Below are 20168 nucleotides of genomic sequence, written 5' to 3'. Positions count from 1 at the left end.
TAGATAGATCCCTTTTTCTTCTATAAATAAGGTCTTTTGTAGTTTGAAGGAGGGGCGTCGAAAAACACTCTCTTCAAAAGTTTTTTTTTTAAGTTGTTTGTTTCTCTGAGTTTGTAAAGCTCTCGGTTTGCCGGAGGTTCGCCGGAATAAATAAAGTTGTTGATATTTCTCATTGGCCCTGTTGGCCATTGTTATAAGGTAATTTAATTCTCTTCTTTAATTTTAAATCTTTTTATATCTCCGATCTGGAAGTTGTGACTATGTCCGGCTAAAAAATTATATCTATGTCGAATAACTAACTTCTCTTTTATATAGACCATGAACGGATCTAAGCTTTATTTAAATATAAAAGAATTTTAGTATGGCTTCTCGACTTGGTTCTGAGATTGAGGTATAGTCAGATCTAGTACTACTTTTAATGGCTTTGTCTTTATGACTCCGTCTGATGAGCCGTGGTTTTTAGCCCGAAATTGAGTTTGATAAGTAGGGCGCCTCATACCCAGTTAGAACTATCAGACACATGGGCTTAATAAAAGTATGTATTAGCTTCTTGACAGGCCCTTTGCTTGGGTAAAATAATTAAACCATGCAGTCTGAGAAACTATGTTAAAATTCTTGTGTATTTCGATTCTTATGTAGTTGGACTACCTCTAAGGATATTGACTTGCTTGATCTATGACTGGGCGAACCACCGTCAGGTCAATGATCCTGTAATGTTGGTATCAGAGCCTAGAAACTTTCATGGTATATATATAATTGATGTGAAGAATTTCGGCATAGATATATTCTCTGTTTTATGGATCAAGAAGATATTAAAAGCACTCGACTTGAAGAGGTAGATATACCTCAAAACCTTGATTTGTTAAACAAATTGACTATTCCAAAAGTTAATATAAAAACCATTTATGATTATGATTGGTTTGATAAGATTTCTAATAAACAGTTGGTTAAAACAACTGAACAATCCTTGGCGTTAAACTCGTCCGAACAAACTATTCGTTTATTAAATAAGCATGATATTGATTTATATAAATCTCAGTATAATTTTTTGCATATTGGCATGGTTCAAATTGCTTTTAAACCTTTAACTCTTAAAGGGTTACCAGAGACTTTCTTAGCTGCTCTACGAGATGCGAGGAATTTAAATTTTCGTCAATCCTTGATGGGTTCGATAGAATCTACGGTGGCTTATGGTCCAGTTTATTTTAATGCTCAGCCCAATTTGCAGTTATCTTTGACTGATTCTAATATATTAGATGCTTTAACCTTGAATGTTAAAACGAATGGTTATAACTATGCACCTGGATCTGAATTAATTTGCTTGTCGTATAAAATCTATTATAAATTACTTGCTACTTTGAATCCTAGATGTAAATTACATGATACATCTGATCAAACTATTTTAGTAGAAACTAATTTCGCCAGATCTAAAGTCACTACTAGAAGACCTATAAAATGGGAAGAAATTAATTTTCCTACCACTTGAATTTTAGATTCTGTTATACCCCCAAGCAAATGACCGATGTTGTCACTAATTCTGAATATTCTCATATTAGTCAAAATTCCGATGGAAAAATTTGTATGCAGTTTGATGAAAAAAGTATTCCTTATGGTAGACATTCTTTTGCTTCTGATAGAAGACTGGCTATTCAACATATTTCTCCGATAGAACCTTGTTATGATCCAGCTAGAAATCGCGTTGCTTCATTACATACTTTATCAACAGTTATATCGGCAGAAAAACAAAAAATTAAAATTGATCCTCGATTAAACTAAAAGGTCATAAACTTCAGAACAATAAAATCCCTCCATTATAATGTATTTAAAGGTTAAAAACTACTGCTCTTATAACAGCTTCAAGCACAATGGAAACAACAATTTATCAATGCACAATCCTTCCACCAGAGGGTGATCAATAAAGGGTAACTACTCATTGTTTTAAGCTAACATTACGTGGAGCTGAATGATGCAATCGCGTCCATTTCCTGCCGCAATAGGAGAGCATCAATAAAAGCATCCAAATCTTCTCCCTGGAGAACATCATCTATGGAATGCGTTGTGATGCCAACACGGTGATCAGTAACCCGTCCTTGAGGGAAGTTATAGGTGCGGATCCGCTCTGATCTGTCCCCACTGCCAATCTACTCAACATGTGTAGATAATATAGTATTAATATTCCAAAAAGGAAACAGAAGAAATATTCTTTTATGTCACTAAATTCTACCTGCTCCAATCGAAGTTTCGATCTACTTGACTGACTGCTGAGTCGCTCTATTTCATATAGTTTTGCACATAATATTTTTAGTGCTTTGGCCTTGTTCTGAACAAAATACCAAAATAAAAAAAGCAAATGAGTGGGCTAAAAGATTTTCAGAAAGAAAAAAAACATCGAAGCAAGCGGAGGCTAACAAGCTATCATGCCAGAATGGCTCGTAACCAATAATCTGATGCCAAGGAACACATACCAAAATAGACTAAATGAGCAGTAGGCTTAACATATAAGACTAAGAACATTGTAAGAATACTAAAAGAGGCACACATCCTCAAAATCTGTTTACTCCTTCAAGCAGCTAAATATGTTCCTCAGGGAGACCAAGACAATTGAGGAATCATGTTACAGCTTTATTTATTTCCGCAAATTCATCTCAAGTAACTAGCAAACTGTTACATGAGCTCAGGTTTTAATAGATCAAGGGTAACTACCAACAGCAAGAAAAATATAATTTCGCACACAAAGCATGTCAGATAGACAAGTTCCTAAAAGGTTAGCAGTTAGATAGTGTGATAATTTTAACACTTAGGGGTCGTTTGGTAGCTGATTTTGGAGGTGAGTTATGTTGGTATTAAATCTTGCATGCCAGATCAAGCGGGACGGCATGCGGTAGAGCATACCCTATCTTAAGAGTGCTTCATGCTGCCCGCTATTGGGTCTAAGTGAGAAATCCTGCCTAAGTAATACCATGTTTGGTAGTAGGTTAGGAGGTAAGTAATTCATGTATAAATTAATATGATATTTGGTTTGCAATTTAGAAACTCGCATAACTAATACATGTACAAGTTACGAGGGAATCTATGTATTATTTTATGCTGGATAGGTGAAATAAATAATACATGTAATGAATAACTAAATCCTACATAACTAATACTAGCATAAAATAATACATAGATTCTCTCATAACTAATACTTACATAACTCTAACCAGCTATCAAACGAAATTATTGGCTAGGAGTGATTTATTCATGTATTAAATTTTGCATAACTTGCACCATGTTTGGTAGCATTTTTTGCTATGTATAAAATTCAATACACCAAATACATTGTTGATTATCAATTTAGAATCCGCATAGCTAATACATGTATAAGTTATGAGGAAATTCATGTATTATTTTATGCAAGATAGAAACTCTGGTTAATAAAAAAAATTATTACTAATAAATGCATAATTCTAACCAACAACCAAACAATCCCTAAGAATGTTTGATAATGAGTGAGCCTCATGAGAAATTCGGTTTATAATTATCCATCTATTCAACTGCACTGTCAAAGGTCGGTGAAGAAGTAACAGTAATACAAAACATAGTACAAGAAGAAAGTCATAAAAAAAAAAAAAAAACTAATGTGATTTGCACATAACATATCAACAAGATGAACTGAGAAAAGTAGAAGGAAATTAGAAGTATAATTTACCATAGATTGTCATGACGTTTAGTCAAAACAATGCATGGAACACATAAAGATTGCGGCTCAGAATTATGCTAAGACTTTGAACAAACCACACGGCCAAGGGAAAAACTGCCAAAAGGTTGCACACTTTACCATATGCTGGGAGCGCTGATCTTGTATGGAAACAGTTATTCCTGATGGCACGTGAGTGATTCTAACAGCACTGTTTGTGGTGTTTGCATGCTGACCTCCTGATCCCCCTGATCTGTAAGTGTCCATTCTCAAATCTTCATTCCTCAACTTCACATCTAGCTGACGAAGATTCAAAGATTAACAAAGCAGTAAGCAGTCAGGTAACATCACTGTCAACCTTAAATGATCAACTAAAAACTAAAAAGAAACTTGTGGATATATCTAATCCAAATACACTTGAACATTGCGCATGCGCCTGTTCTCTACCCCTTCCCCCTCTCCTTGCTTTCCTTCTTCTAAGGTGTGTCAAACAAGACACATGAAATTTAAATAATACAGCATAAAGTATGCCTTTTATTTTTACAAGGGTGGCATAAAGTTTGTCTTTTGTTTTTATGAGGGAGGCATTAAGTATGTCATTTTATTTTTATAAGGGAGGTATAAAGTTTTAAAGGCTCAATGTGATGACCTCCCAAGTCATCATGCCACTTAGGCGCCACGTGGCATAAAATTGTCCATGTAGAAGCCTACATGATAAGCATTTGGGGGAAGATTCTAAAGCCATGGAGAGTTTTTAGGAAAGACTCTAGAATATCAAGGAAGAATTCTTGAAAGTGTAACACCTCGGATTTGGAAAAGAAGGAAAATTGCAGTTTTTGGGCTGGTGTTTGTATCTACGAGTCTCATCTACGGACCGTAAAAGCTTCTATGGGCCATAGATGGCAACCGTAGGTAGTGGGAAAATATTTTTTTTAAAAACAAGTCCTAGTACCCTTTGTACAGTTCACCAAGACGGTCCGTCAACCTTTGTAAGAGTCGTAGATAGGTCTCGTAGGTGAGTCCCAGACTTAGTGAAATTTTGAGGTCAAAGTTGGGTTCTACAGATGGCATGTACGGACCGTAGGAAGACCTACGAACAGTACATGGGATCCGTCAAAGGTGGATGAATTTTAAGGTACCAGTAACCTATCTACGGTTGACCAGTACAGTTCATAGAAGGACCATAGGTCCAAACCGTAGGTGGGGTTCAACAGTTATTTTTAAAGGGCTTTTGGGGTCTTTCCCTAATTGTTTTAACTCAATACTACGTCGTTTACACATAGGCCGTATATAAACGTTCTAAGCCCCCAATTTACCCATTTGAACTCATTCTCCTAAATTCCCAAAAGTTGACCAAATTCATCCTCCCAAATTCTCTCAAAGTCCTTTCCTCCATGGGGTTCTTAAATTCTCCAATTTTACAACGCTAGATTACCCAATCAAAGTTAGGGTTTAAGTCAATGTTCATGGGTTCTTTTCAATCTTGATGAAATTGATTGTTTTCTATCTATTTATGCATGAATTGAGGTAATTACATGTTTTGGAGTTAAATTCATATGAACCCATGCATGCCCCATGAACTTTAGACTATGAGCACATGATTAAGTTTATGAACTATGAATTATGAATTTATGAAGATATGCATGTTCCTTCTATGGAATTGATATGAATAATTTGAGATTGCTTTGAGAGCAAAGCATCGATGTTGTTGTTGTGAAAGGTTATTCTCACAAGAAGGATTCATAGGGTTGAAAGATTTTCTCAACCAAAGTTGAATCTAGATTTAGGAGTTATTTTAAATGGACTCTAGCTTGAATTGGCTACTTAATTGTGACTTTCCATGGATAATAAGATAAAAATGATTAATGACTATTCCGTGGGATTTATGCCTAGCACCGAGTGGACTAGCGGCGATTACCCATGTCCCATAACTATGTGTCACCATAGGTTTGTCTTAGATAGACATTAGCTAGTGGATCCAGTTTAGCTCAAGTTTATGATTCTTACCTTGGCAAGTAAGGACATCTCTTTTCAGTGTGGGATAGACACCGAATTCCATGATATAGCTCACAGGGTCTATGTCGGGTAATGGCAAACTTCCCACAATAACGAATTAAGGTTACTTTCTAAAAGTATCTCAAATGTGTATTAAAGATGTTTAGCTTGTATTGACCATGATTATGACTCATATTTTCTAACATGTTATTTTATGATTTAGCTTGGTCATTGCATGTCATGTAAAGTCATTTTTAGCATGATTTCATAACTCTTATGCATTGTTATCATACTTAGTACATTCCATGTATTAATGTATACTTGTGCTTACATTGTTTCACTAATGTAGGGTCTGATGCTCCTATTCCACGCACTCGTGGCTAGACATCCCTTGAGTGCTTCAATTGAAGATTGGTGAGTCTTCATGTTCTGAGGACCGAAACTCCTTTATTGCTTTATGTCATTTTCATTTCAGACTTGAATGTGATGCATGGGTTACGTCCTAATCACTTTCCTTATGATGTATTAGATGCCTTTGAGACTTATGTTAGACTTCCGCTTTTGTCAAACTCTTTATGATATAAGACTGTCCTTTGAATTCTTTAAATTCTATTATTTTGTACGATGTATGCTAAGTGGCTTGTGTAGGGCTTCTCGGGGTCCTATATGTCATGTTACGCCTATGGTATACTTTGGGTCTTGATAGAAAGGCTTTAGAATATTCTAGGCATGTAGAGAATTTTAGAAAATGTGTTTATTTGTAAATATGTAGAGACTTGTGTAACAATTATTATTTGCATATTAGCACCTAAGTGAGTAGCATAAAGAGGGGTATTGATATTCGGCATAAAATGCATACATTTAATCGTTGTAAAGGCCTCATATGTTTTCTTTTGTCATCACTTGATCACTATTATTATTGCTATGTGCTTATTATGTGTGTTTCTTTGGATAGGAGATTTGCCAGAGCTAATAGGCATGTTTGGAGCAAATACAAACTTGGTACGGAGCTTCGAAGACTGAGTAGAAACCCATTAGAATGATCAAGATAGCATCAAAGAGTCGTTGAGCTAAAGGACTTATGAAGAAATAATTGAGGAACATAGCAATTGGCCATGCGCGGAGCGGCCACGCTATCTGGCTCGCGGAGCATACAGCCAAAATTGTGACAGGGTCGAATTATTTTGGCTGAAGGTTATTTTCGTCAAGAGATTAAATATGTGCAGTATAAATAGCGTATTAACTAGATATTCAAAGGGTTACATAGTTTTTGAGAGGCAAGAACAAGGAGAAGGGCCGATAACTAGGAATTCAACATAGAGTTCCATTTTTTTCTACTCTTTTATTTGTTCGTTATGCAAATCTATACTATGTTCTTAAACTCCATTATGTGTAGCTAGATTATTTTCTAGGATGACTGATGGAACCCATTGTTGGATGAATTAGCGATTTTGTTCTACTATAATCAAGTAGTTTTACTTTATATCTATTTGTTCAACTATATTTTATTGTAGTTAATTGAAAGGCCCTCAATTAACAGTGTCGTGGTATTTTACTGTTCTTAAGAGAGACGGTGAGATTGGGTTTTAAGTTGAACAACACCACTTCAAGGCATTAAGAGATTAATTAATGACCAAGATTTAAAAATGGAAGTTAGAGATAACAAAACTTTGGTGCGATCTATGTGAACAGAGTAATCAGTTAGCTAGGGTTCATTCGAGAGAATAGCGATAGGAAATCTCTATTATATGTTGATAAACAATTGTAGTGAATAAAGGTTCATGGTCGATAGAGAATAACTCGATATGATTATAGTGGGCATATTATGAGTTTATTCTAACAATCGGTGAAATCATCATCCTAGGTTGTTTCCTCTAGAAGAAAATCATACATTACTTATTTGTTTAATTATTTCTACTTATTTTAGTTCTTATTTAAATTCATAACGAAAAGAATTAAAAGAATAAACCTTGAGAAATTGTTTATTAAAATATTCTTAGCGATACAGAAGAAAGCTTTGATAGTTCTCTGTGGGATCGACTCCCGTCACAAAGAAAGTCGGATTATATTTGCAACAGCCACTAATCCTTGTAAGGACGAGTTTTGGGTGTGATCAGGTATTCATTTGTAACATCATCAAACAAAAATCAATCAAAGTTTTCTATAACACAGTTCTTCCTAGTAATTCTCTTGTGTTTTCTCTACCATTCTCTTAGTGATTCCTAGTGTCTTAGGCTGACTTGGCATAGCAAGATTGTGAGCAAATGGTGCAAGATCGTGAGCAAGTTGTCAAGTGCCACACGTGTGCTTAGTAGAAGATTAAGGATGTGACATCAAGCCGTGGAAAGTTCTAGCCAGGGGTTAACAAGACGTGCATCTGTTGCATGCTAGAACACACCCTGCACGTATATTTGTGTGTGTATATATATTTTATAACACAAACACACACTGTGAGTGCATGAATATGCTATCACTCATGAGGACATGCTCTGTATCCTCCTAAGATTTTTAACCCACCAATCCCACCCTAGTGTTTCCATGCTTATGCGAACTATGAGATTAATAATATTGCAAAGAATCATTTCCTTTTAAAGGATAAAAGTGCTGAAGAGCCTTGATCTGATGCACGGTAAGCATCTAAAGTCCCTAGATGCAGTATCTTGGAGCCTTGAGCACACTGCTCCCTTGATGAGTTTTTAAAATTGTATTTATTCTTTTATAAGCTGTCCACATGCATTGCACTAGCAACACTCACCTGATCTGCCTGCGGGAGAATTGCAACAGAGACAGCACTGGTATGAACACGTCCACCTTTCTCTGTCACGGGCACCCGCTGCAAAGGAAGTAAATCTCTTATTTGGCTAGATAAACTGCAGTCAAACACAAGACTTAAGGTGATACTACCTGAACTCTGTGTATTCCACTCTCAAATTTTAGTTTCCCGTACACACCAGCTCCAGAGATAGAAGCAATAGCTTCCTGGCGATAAATTTTGCAAAGTCAAAAAACATGCAATTGGGGAGAACGAAATATAAAAACAGGGTACACTATCATTTACTTGGAGGCAGTAATACCATTATTTGAAGCTTACAAACTCCTTTTGATCCAACAATGTTAATTGCAATTTCAAACCAACAATGGTATATATTTCAGGTAACATTTAAGGTGATGTATGAAGCATGGACAAACCTTGTATCCTTTAAGATCAGACTCAGCTATTTCTAGAACCTCATACTTCCAGCCTTTTTTCACAGAATATTTTTCATACCTGATGTTGAAATAATATCAGCATCAGGAATGAGAAGTTATTAGTTGAACCAAGGGAAATCCAGGAACTCAACTCATGTTTTAGTAACCCACATTTTGAATATGTCCATCGCAAATAAAGAAGCCTCTTCCCCTCCAGTTCCTGAAAATATTTTAAATTGATCATTATATTGGACTTACCAAAAGAGTACACATTTTATACCAATGAAAGTAGAGGTCAAATGAAGTTCGGATACGTCCAGATTCAATGAAAAGCTCCTTACCTGCCCTCACTTCAAGAATGCAGTCCCTCTCGTCAGCATCATCTTTGGGTAGTAATGACTTCAGAAGGAGAAACTGAAATTTCTTCTCTCCTTCTGTGGCTTCACTCAATTCTTCAGAAGCCATCTGCTGCATGTCTTTGTCATCTTGACATTCAGATATTACTGATTTCAGTTCCTTAATCTCCTAGAAGGCGAAAAGACAAAATAGCAAGATCTATTAGAGCAAGACTGAGAATAATATAGGATACAAATGATCCTACGGACAATAGAGGGTTAAAAAAGAAATTAGGGAAAAAGAACAAATATACCCCGAACTATCGTAAATGGTATGTATGGTATGTAGATACCCTCAGTCATACTTTTGGGTAATTGGTGCCCTTGCCATTATAAAACTAGAGCGTATATGCCCTTCACTCTAATGGAAGACTAAATAGGGACACGTAGCGCAATCTTATTCGTCAATCCGTATTTAATAAATGTCGGGTCAGTGGATAAGATTATGACACGTGTATGTCCGTTGGTATGAAGGGTATATATGCTTGGACGGCAGGGGCACCAATGTCCCAAAAGTATAACAGAGGGTATCTGTATACCATTTATGATAGTTCGGGGGTATATTTGTCCTTTTTCCCAAGAAATTATTATAAATATCAAGAGAAAGGCAAGGAAAGAACTGATATCTCACCCAAAAAAAAAAGCTAATGTGTTTGCTTACAACAATTTGCGCCAAATGTATAACAATGCCTTCCAACAAATTCATAAGGATGTTAGGTACATGTGCTAACAGACTCCGACATCAACATTCAGGGTTATCATATCGTGTTCATGTTGTGAGAATTATAGGAGAAAATATTATTGAATTGTGTATCTATATTACGACACAGAGATCCTATTTATAGACACTACAATACAATCATTTACCAAGTAAGATTCTATATACTATTCATATTCCTATTCTTGTTCTAAGTGGGATTGTATATTCCTATTCATATTCTAACACTCTCCCTCAAGTAGGATTGCACAAATCATATGTACCTAGCTTTTTACAAATGTAATTAATACGAGGACCGGTGAGGGACTTGGTGAAGATATCTGCAAGTTGATCACTTGACTTCACAAATTTTATAACAATATCTTCTGAGAGTATCTTTTGTTAGACAATGTGACAATCACTCTCAATGTGCCAAGTCCCTTTCATGAAACACTGGATTTGATGCGATATGAAAGACTGGTTGATTATCACACACAAATTTCATCTAAACCGATTTCACCAAATTTTAGCTCTCTCAGCAGCGGTTTGATCCAAACTAGCTCAGCAGTTGCTGCAGCCATTGCTCAATATTCTGCTTCTACACTAGATCGAGCAACCACACTGTCTCTTACTCTTTCACGACACCAAATTACCTCCTTCTAAAACACAATATATAGATGAAGAACATATATCAAAGGATCATCCTACCCAATCAGCGTCTGTATACCCAATGATATGCTCATGGCCTTGATCCTCAAAGGGTAGTCCTTTCTTTACCTGTTGCTAACTTTATACATAGCAAAATATGAATAACTGCATCCCAATGACTATCACAAGGGGAAGTCATAAACTGCTTACAAGACTCACTGGAAAAGAGATGGCAGGCCTAGTCATTGTGAGATAATTCAACTTTCCAAACACCCATCTATAACTTTCAGGATTGCTAAGTTGCTCCCCATGTCCTTAAAGAAGCTGAAAATTCGGATCCATAGGAGTATCAATGGGTCTAGATCCCATCATTTCTCTCTCCTCAAGAATGTCTAAGGCATACTTGTGTTTTGAAGTAACAATACCTGATTCCAGACTGAGCAACCTCAATACCTAGAATATACTTCAGTTTGTCGAGGTCTTTAGTCTGGAAATGCTTAAGAGATGTTGCTTCAAATTTTTCATACCATCTTGATCATTGCCAGTGATAACAATATCATCATTGTAAACAACCAAATAAATACACAAATTTGGTGCAAAATGCTGATAAAACACAGAGTGATCAACACCACTATGAGTCATGCCAAACTCTTAGATTATTGTGTTGAACTTTTCAAACCAAGCTCGAAGAGACTGTTTCAGACCATAGAGTGACTTGCGCAATCGACATGCAAGGCTACTAGGCTCCCCATGAGCAACAAAACCAGGTGGTTTCTCCATATAGACTTCTTCTGCAAGATCACCATGTAGAAAAGCATTCCAAATGTCCAACTGATGAAGAGGCCAATAACGAACAGCAACCATAGATAGAAAAAGATGGACATATGCCATTTTAGCCACGGGAGCAGAAGTATCACTATAATCAATCCCATATATCTGAGTATACCCGTTGGTAACAAGGCGAGTCTTAAGCTGATCAACCTGACCGTCTGGACCAATTTTGACTGCATAAACCCAAGGGCAACCAACAATAGATTTTTCTACAGAAAGGGAGACAAGCTCATAAATACCACTCGTATGTAAAGCATGTATCTCATCAATCATAATTTGCCTCTATCCAAATTGAGAAAGTGCTTCACTCATAGTCTTAGGAATGGAAATAGAGTCTTAGGAATGGAAATAGAGGACAAAGAAGATACAAAGGCATAATGGGTGATAAGAGATGATGATAACTCAAGAAAGTATAAAGTAGGTTAGGATTTTGAGTGGATGGTATACCTTTTTTAAGTGCAATCAGTTGGTTATAAGGAGGCAAGTCCATAGTAGGAGCAGGGTATGGAGCATGGCATGAACCATTTGGGACTAGTGTTGGACGCGGACGACGATGATAAGTTGGAAGTGGTGGCACTACAACTGGAGATGTAGAAGTAACTATCGATTCCTCAAAAGTCAGTACATGTAAACCTGAAGTATTGGTAAGACCTCAGAGACATCAAGATTATCATAAGATGTATAATAACGTTGAGATTCAAAGAATGTGACATCGGCGAACATAAGGTATCAATGGAGATCAGGTGAACAGCAACGATACCCTTTTTGAACTCGAGAGTAACCAAGAAAGACACATTTGAGAGCACTGGGATAATTTATCTTTTCCTAGAGCTAAGTTATGAACAAGGCATGTGCTTCCAAAAACACAAGGAGGGATAGAGCAAAACTGTGACTAGAATGTGGAACCTGATTTTAAATAGAAGATGAGGGCACTCTATTAATTAAATAACAAAATGCAAGGAGTGCATCACCCCAAAAATGCAACGGAACATGAGATTCAATGAAAAGAGTGCGAGCAGTCTCAACGAGATGTCTATTCTTCCTTTCTACTACATTATTATGTTGAGGGGTGTACGAACAAGATGTCTGGTGAAGAATTCTTTGGCGAGTCACAAACTCCTAAAACTAGGAGGATAAGTATTCTATGGCATTACCACTACGAAAAGTACGAATAGAAACACCAAATTGATTTGGTATTTCAGCAATGAAACTTTTGAATATGGAAAATAACTCAGAACAATCTTTCATTAAGAAAACCCAAGTGCATCTTAAATAATCATCAATGACACTAATGAAACTCTAAGGTTGAACCGACTCTACTAGGACCCTAAATATCATAATGAACTAATGAAAAAATAGACTATGAACGACCCTCAGTACTACGTGTGTGTAGTACGGGTGTGTTTCCCAAGTTGACACGACTCACAATCTAATGTAGATAAACTAGACAAACTAGGCACTATCTTTTGTAGCTTGGATAAACTCGAATGTCCCAAACATTTGTGAACTAGGTTTGGAGCATCTGTAACGAAGCATGTTGTGAAGGAATTTGAAGCAGTAAGGTAGTAAAGGCTAAAGGCCTTGGGATTCATGTCATGTGTCAATCATCTGTCCCATACTACGGTCCTGCATGAGAAAAAATCATCAAAAAATGTTATGACACAATGTAGAGCACGCGTCAAACGACTAGACGATGTCAGATTAAAAGGAGAACCAGGGACATAAAGAATAGAGTCTAGAGTGACAAAAGATAGGAGTTTGGCTTTTCCGACCCCTTTTGGTTTTGTTTGGATCTCGTTGGCTAGAGTAATAGAAGGAAGAGATTGTGAATAAATAATATCGGATAGAAGTGATTTGTTATCACAAATATGATCTGAAGCGCATGAGTCCATGACCCATGATCCAAGAGTACTAAACTGTGACACAAGCAAAACAATTACCCACAACAGAAACATCAGGTTCAGCAACCGAAGCTAGTTGTGGAGACGTTTGCTTACTTGTTTGATACTAGGAACTCATCATATTATGTCTAGGCAATATGAGCATTATTGAATGGTTGATCAAACTGAGCAACACATAGTACTTCTGGAGATGACGGCTTACTTGCGTGATTTCAAAGGAACTCATAATATTCCTTTAGAGCAATGGGATCATAACTGGTGCTGGACCATGCGAAATATAACATATGTCACGAGTATATCCAAGTTTATGAAAATAACTACACTTGGATTGAGGTTTTCCAAAACGTCGTCCTCCTCGCCAATTCTCCATAGACTGATATGTTTAATTTTCAATGGTTTGAGATGCGAGAATAGAGGAGTCAACGGTGGGTGATTAAATTGCCTTGTGACTAGGAGGCGCAGCAAGACAAAGTAGACGAGAGAATAATTCATCAATTTTAGGAACTGCAAGACTAGCTAAAACCTTATCAAGTTCATGTTGGAGGTCTCAAGTTCGAAACCCCTTACCCTCGAAAGCAAGGGGTTTTGCCTTCTAGGTCGAGCTCGTCGCACCAGGTTTGACTAGTGTGGGTTACCTCTCCTATGTGGTTTGCGAGCTATTGTATAGGAGCGGGGGTTTTACCCTGTGCACCCAAAGGGTAGCGGCTGCGGGTTTTCCTTGTTATCAAAAAAAAAAAAACCTGATCACGCACTGAATCATGGTAAGTAGGGAGTCCAACAAATTAAGAATTAGAAACAATGTATGCTTGTGCTCTTGATGTTTTCCACATTCACAGTGATTGACATCAACATTTTCAAATTCCTCCATGATTCGTTGTACCTGTCCAAGTAAGTAGACATCAGATTCTTGTTTCTTTATGCTAGTCATCCGAGATATCACATCATAGAATTGAGATGTCATAAGTGTATAAAGCACGTGCCTTTTCCCAAACAAAATAACATGTCTGGAATAGGCAAAATGAAGGCATCAATTTGGAATCTGCCAAGCGTCATAGGATACTATACAATTGAGCATCCATTTTCTCCCATTGGGCTTTGGCTTTTGGACCTCACTAGCCTTTGCCTATTCATCTACCACACAAGCATTGTTTGTTAAGTAATCTTGAACACCTTCACCCTTGCACCACAACTCAATCAAGGAACCCAAGCTAAATAGTTTGAACTTCCCATTTAGGGGTCGTTTGGTAGGAGGTATTAGGAGAAATAGTCCATGTATTATGTATGGTATTATTTAGTACCATGTTTGGTAGAATTTTTAGGCCCAAGTATAACTAATCCATGGATTAGTTATACACCCTACATGATATCATAGGAGGTATTACTAATACCTTCCATGTGGTGGTATTAGTAATACATTGGATTAAATACCATGGGCTTATCTATGTAAAGACAAAAATATCCCTCAAATCATTTTATTTATTTTCTTGAATTTATGTTTTATATTTGTACTAGTAAATTTATTTAAATAAATTAGCTTACAATTTTTATTATTTAGAGAAAGTTGTTTGTTAATAAATAATTGCAATACATATCAATACAATATTTAAAATGTGAGTTGTTTAACATTTACTAATTGAAAAGGCAAATATATCACCACATGACGTTTGTGATCTTAATTGAATATATTATTTGTTGGTTTATGTGTGGTTTCTAATTGTTTGTATTTTGAACCATTTATAAATTGCATACATATTAAAACTACAACTTCCAATTTTTATATGTAAATGTACATGATTCATTCGATTTTACTATTGTTTACCGTATTTTCGATTTTAAAGTAGATGATCTATCTATTCTAAATTGAAAATTAATGTTTTTAAGTGATTAATTTATTAAGATAACAATTGTTTATCCTCAAATAATTCAAGTGAGAAAATAGCAAACATGACAACAAAATTGTTCTTCTCCTAGCTACTTAGAAGGCCATAAAAATAAAATATTGTCCGACAATTATCTACCTTGACCGATTACATAAAATAGAAAATCTCATAATAATGCAAGGGTATAATTGGAAAGAAGCTTTTCGTAGAGTTTTAATCCAAATACAAGATAAAGTCAGAAGCAATGAACCAAAGACTTGATAAAAAATACACCCTGCACTACTAATCCTTGTGTTACTTGCTAATCCCTGCATTATTTATTTTTCTACCAAACGACCCCTAAGAGTTCTAAAGTAATTATAGGGCTTGAACTTCCAATCTCCATATTTTTGGAGCCAAAAACATCACACCCAAAATACATTTTTCGAAACAACTTGAAAACAATAAGAAACTCGTCGGAAACTACCTACTTAGGTCTGAAAATTCAAATTTAGCTGGAAACAGCCTAGAAATCATCGGAACCCTAATTCAGCAATCAAATCTGGACAAAATTGGCTAGGGTTTGGTCGGAATGACTAGACGATCCCAAAAGAGAAAAAACTACTCAAAAAATCGACTAGAGCAGCCCTAGCGCGCCAGCGCATGACCATAACCTCGTCGAAAACATCCACCTTCGAACGGCGTGTGAGAGCTCATGAAGTCCAATATAGTTGTTTGTGTGTGACTTGTAATTGTGAATTAGCAAACTTCGGCTAACCGGGTTTTTTAAGAAAATAGTAATGCTAACCACGGGGTACACTTGTGCCACAGGGTCTAATAAGACACTTGCATGGATTGTTACACAATCTTCCCGGTGTTTTCAAAGGTGTAAAGCGCATAAAAAAGCTCCATGGTTCATTGGGCCTTTGGGTGCAAAACTCAAATAAACCATGGGCTAGACTAAATAAAGGTGCAAATGAAGAAAAATATAGATATGTATGTGTAGTCCAAGACTAATAATCGTAAGCATGGATAACAAATATATAGACGAAGAAATTGAAAAAAGAATACGATAAAGTTAAATATCAATTATTTAGTGTTGTTACACTATTGGCAAGGAAAAGTATGTATTAGAGCCTTGATGATGACACTTAAGCACCGCTAAGGGAGGTAAAGCGTTCAACATCTTTTGCACCTTGTTTTAGGGCTTAACGACTGCAGCGTGCTTTTAGAGCCTTCGACAAACTGAGATTCGTCATAGCATATAAAATTCAAATGCTTTTTATGCTTTATGATATAGAATACTGATAAATGCACTATTATTTGTATGTATATAGCCCCGTGTCACCTTTTAGGAGACGATCAATAATGCATACAGAGTATGTTTATACTTTAAGGAGATTTGGGGTCAGTACTAGGGAGCAACGTGGCTAATGAAGTTTCTGAGATTTCAATTAGCAGTGAGTTGTTCATTCTTGTACCATGGTAGCTAGTTTAAGTTGTATTGTTATTTATTTAATTTAATAATGTCAAACAATGTTTTAGATAGTAGTCTTGGATGCTCATGTATTGGACTATGGGTTAGTAGTTTGGTGCTTTTCTTTAATACTGTAGATTTGCAATGATTAATTGGTTGCAGACCCTTAGAATTTGGGATTGAACATAGGAAGGGAGAATGTGTTTGGTGTTCCTAGGTGATAGAGCATGCAGAATCAATGTTTGTCATTTAGAAAGATGAAGTTGAGTTACCTTCTGTTTTGCCCTTAACTCACTTATGAGATGTACTGAATCTCTGAGCTTCCTGAGCTCTTTGTTGGCCGTTGAATATTCAGAAGGTGTCAATTCAGGCTGTAATTAATGGGTAAATGAGATAATTGCAGTGTAGTGTGCAGTTAATACAAAAGTCTGTTAATTCAGTAGAGCAAGCAGAGAGTAGAGTTAGTTCCATAAATGAAAAAACATTGATTCAGGCATGAAAACAAACATGTAGGAATAGTGAGTGAATCACCTGATCTAAAAAACGCTCAAGGTGAGCATTCCTGTTCGCAATCGCTGATAACCTTTGGTCCATTATTTTAATGAGGTCAATAGACAATTGAGGCTGCACCTCTGCATTCCCTATAATGGCCATGAATTAAATAAAAATGTTTAAATTGCTACGCCCTAATATTCACAAATTTACCTGTACAATATAAACGAACAACACTGAAAATAGGGAATCTTCTCCTCATTTTGGACACAAATAACGATTTTATTGACCCAATCTTACTTCGCCATAACCCCTGAGAGAAAAAGTAACATATATTATTTGAAAATGACGTAAAAAATATGATAAATCACAATAATTAACAATTTGAAATATTTGAAAGATACATAAAAATTTGGTTAACTCTTCAAATTCTATTTGTGCCACGTTAATTGGGACATAAGAAGTAATTATTTGAACATTATGCAAAAAATACTATAAATCACTATAATTAACAACTTAAAATCTTTAAAAACCATATAAAAATTTAGATAATTCAACAAATTCCAACTGTGCACATAAATTAAAATCGAAGGAGTAACATGTATTTACTGGTTGAAAGTCAGTTACAGCAGCTCCTGATTTGCCATGCTGGAAAAAGGGGAAAATAGTGCAAACAATTTGATACTGGAGAAGTGGAGATCACAGAATTCTAAGTAGTTAAATCTTGGAAGTTTCAACTGTAGCAGACACATTTAAAGAGACCAACGACATCCACATGAATGTAATATGACATGTTTCATGTAGTAAAGCATGACTTATCAAATCATGAGTACTATTGTGCCTATGAAGGAACTTGCTATTCACCTGTCCTGGCAACGTGCAAACAGATAATGTAACATCAGGAAGTGAAATTCAGAAAAGACATATGGGAAAGCAACTGAAACCAATGATATTTGCAAACTTCAACCCAAAAATACAGTGAGGCACATAGGTAAAGTGACTGTTACCCAGATTAGCCAGCATCTCATAAAATTGAATTCAACAAGGAAGCAAAAAAGATCAATTGAATCTTTTCCTTAATATGTATAGTTCTGCATAAGAAGCACAACAATATTCCAAGTACCCTTTATAATATAGCATTGAAGAAATAACTTGTGAAAAGTCATGAAAATTTGGTGCCCTTGGAGTTTGGTTTTTCCTGTGAAGTTCATCAGATATCAGTGTGTACTTATCTTCCAGTTTTTGATGATTAATCGGCTATTGCAATTGTCGTCGTCATAATAAAAATATATAACCTAAAGTAGGATGATAATTGGTGATCCTTTACGTGCATTGTCAAGTCCGTTAAACCTAACTGGTAAAGCTAGACAAGGGCAGTAATCAAACTAACAGCTAGGATGAATGGGATCTTGACAATAAGAAGGCACTGAGTGGGGATCTGTGACAGCTCATATGCCCTATATTGAATCAGGTCAGTAGGCAGACATCAATAGGGAAGAACTTATATACGTCTGCACGCTAACCAAAGGGGGTAATACTTAATAGCATATCATAAAACAACCTTTGTCTCTCCTCAATGAAGTCATTAAAGTGAGGCAACTCGTATTCGCTAACTAACTTAGGGAACTTAGGCACGTCACCCCACTGTGAATCTATCTTTCTTTATCGCGCTGATCTTGGCACCTTGACGGAACTACACCTAAAAGAACAGTACTAAAGAGGAACCAACATTTGGAGAGGCAGAAACGTGTCCATAGATAGCTGCAGTCAGCATCGCTTCTCCAACGAATCCACCATGAGCAGGTTCATGGCCATTAACACCACCTAAGTTATAGAAGTACTAAAAAATACATCCCAAGTTTAAGATTCTGAAGAACACTATTTAGTCCTAAATATTCGTATATAATTAGTGGTCAATGCCAGCTAGAGTTCAAGGTTGTTCTGTCCAGCTAAGGAAAAGAAGATGCAGAGGATGGGATGCCGCTCCTTTAATTATTATGTGGATACTTTGAAGGGATAAAACCAGGAGGGCCTTGAAGGTGTGGAAAAAAAATTTGTGCACTTGGGGCATGCTTTTTATTTCTAGTAATCTTTTGGTGCAGCCATGAGGTTTATGTTAGTGTTAGATGTAATGTAAAGTGAATCCATATCCAAGCCTTTAACCTAAATAAGTTTAAAGGAATCACAAATTCAGCTTGAGTACACGCAGAACGATTCAAAAAGTTGTGCATACTCTTGAAAAGCACAACAGAATTAGATGTTACCTCAGTATTTTCGAGTAAATGTGGAGGGAAACGTCCTTGGATATTTGAATGGCTCCAGATATCTGTTGGCCTAATCTTTGTAAGTGTGTGGGCTGTATCTCCTGTATTCTGTAAGTAGATAATCCACATATATATATATATATTTAGGCCACACACTTGGGTGCAAGTCAATAGGGAAATTCCCTATGTCTCCACACAAAATTCAATTATACATCTTCTCAAGATGAAAATTCAAATATGTAAATAAGCAATATCGAATTTGCAAAGTAATGCCGGAACATAAAGCAAACTCAAATTATATTCTAAAATACAGTAACATAGATAAAGTAAAGTCTAATGAACTTGGATCTGCAGATATGATTGTATTCAAATAAAATCATGCTGCTTCGAATATATCACTTGTTTGGGACTGAGAAGTTGTTGGGAGTTTAACTTTGTGTTGGTACAACAATCTGGTAAATATCCTTAAAGCAGTCAACTTGAAAGGATTTAAATTGAATAAAAACAAGTAAAGGAAACTGCAGCTCAACTGAACCAACAACAAAAATATGGAAACTACTAAATTTATTATCTTTTTGAACAGGTAAGTAATGAATTACTATATCAAATTTCCTAGGAATAAAATGTCAAACTAATCCATATTGGTGTTTCATTAGTGCAGGAACGTGATTCTTATTGGAGGTGGAAGATATATAAAGAGACCTCATTAGCATATTAGATTTCCACAAAAGTTTATTCCAATTC

At 36.0% G+C, this 20168-nt stretch overlaps 1 protein-coding gene across 1 annotated transcript; it reads right to left on the bottom strand.

The window, feature by feature from the left end:
- Positions 1-1768: 1768 nt before the first annotated feature.
- Positions 1769-19526, bottom strand: LOC125828354 (peptide chain release factor 1, mitochondrial). Its single transcript, XM_049507666.1, has 12 exons — positions 19425-19526; positions 17374-17473; positions 17200-17309; positions 16941-17039; positions 9202-9385; positions 9032-9080; positions 8861-8939; positions 8576-8650; positions 8427-8504; positions 3818-3976; positions 2225-2320; positions 1769-2141 (listed from the first exon to the last, which is right to left on the bottom strand). Exons 2-12 carry the CDS (start codon positions 17420-17422, stop codon positions 1950-1952), a joined length of 1170 nt encoding a protein of 389 aa, XP_049363623.1. The 5' UTR covers positions 17423-17473; positions 19425-19526; the 3' UTR covers positions 1769-1949.
- Between the last annotated feature and the right edge of the window lie 642 nt (positions 19527-20168).

This window comes from Solanum verrucosum, unplaced genomic scaffold, assembly GCF_900185275.1.
Source record: "Solanum verrucosum unplaced genomic scaffold, falcon-dt-bn FXZP01000048.1, whole genome shotgun sequence".
Classification (NCBI taxonomy): Eukaryota; Viridiplantae; Streptophyta; class Magnoliopsida; order Solanales; family Solanaceae; genus Solanum; species Solanum verrucosum.
This window is presented reverse-complemented; position numbering and strand designations above follow the sequence as displayed.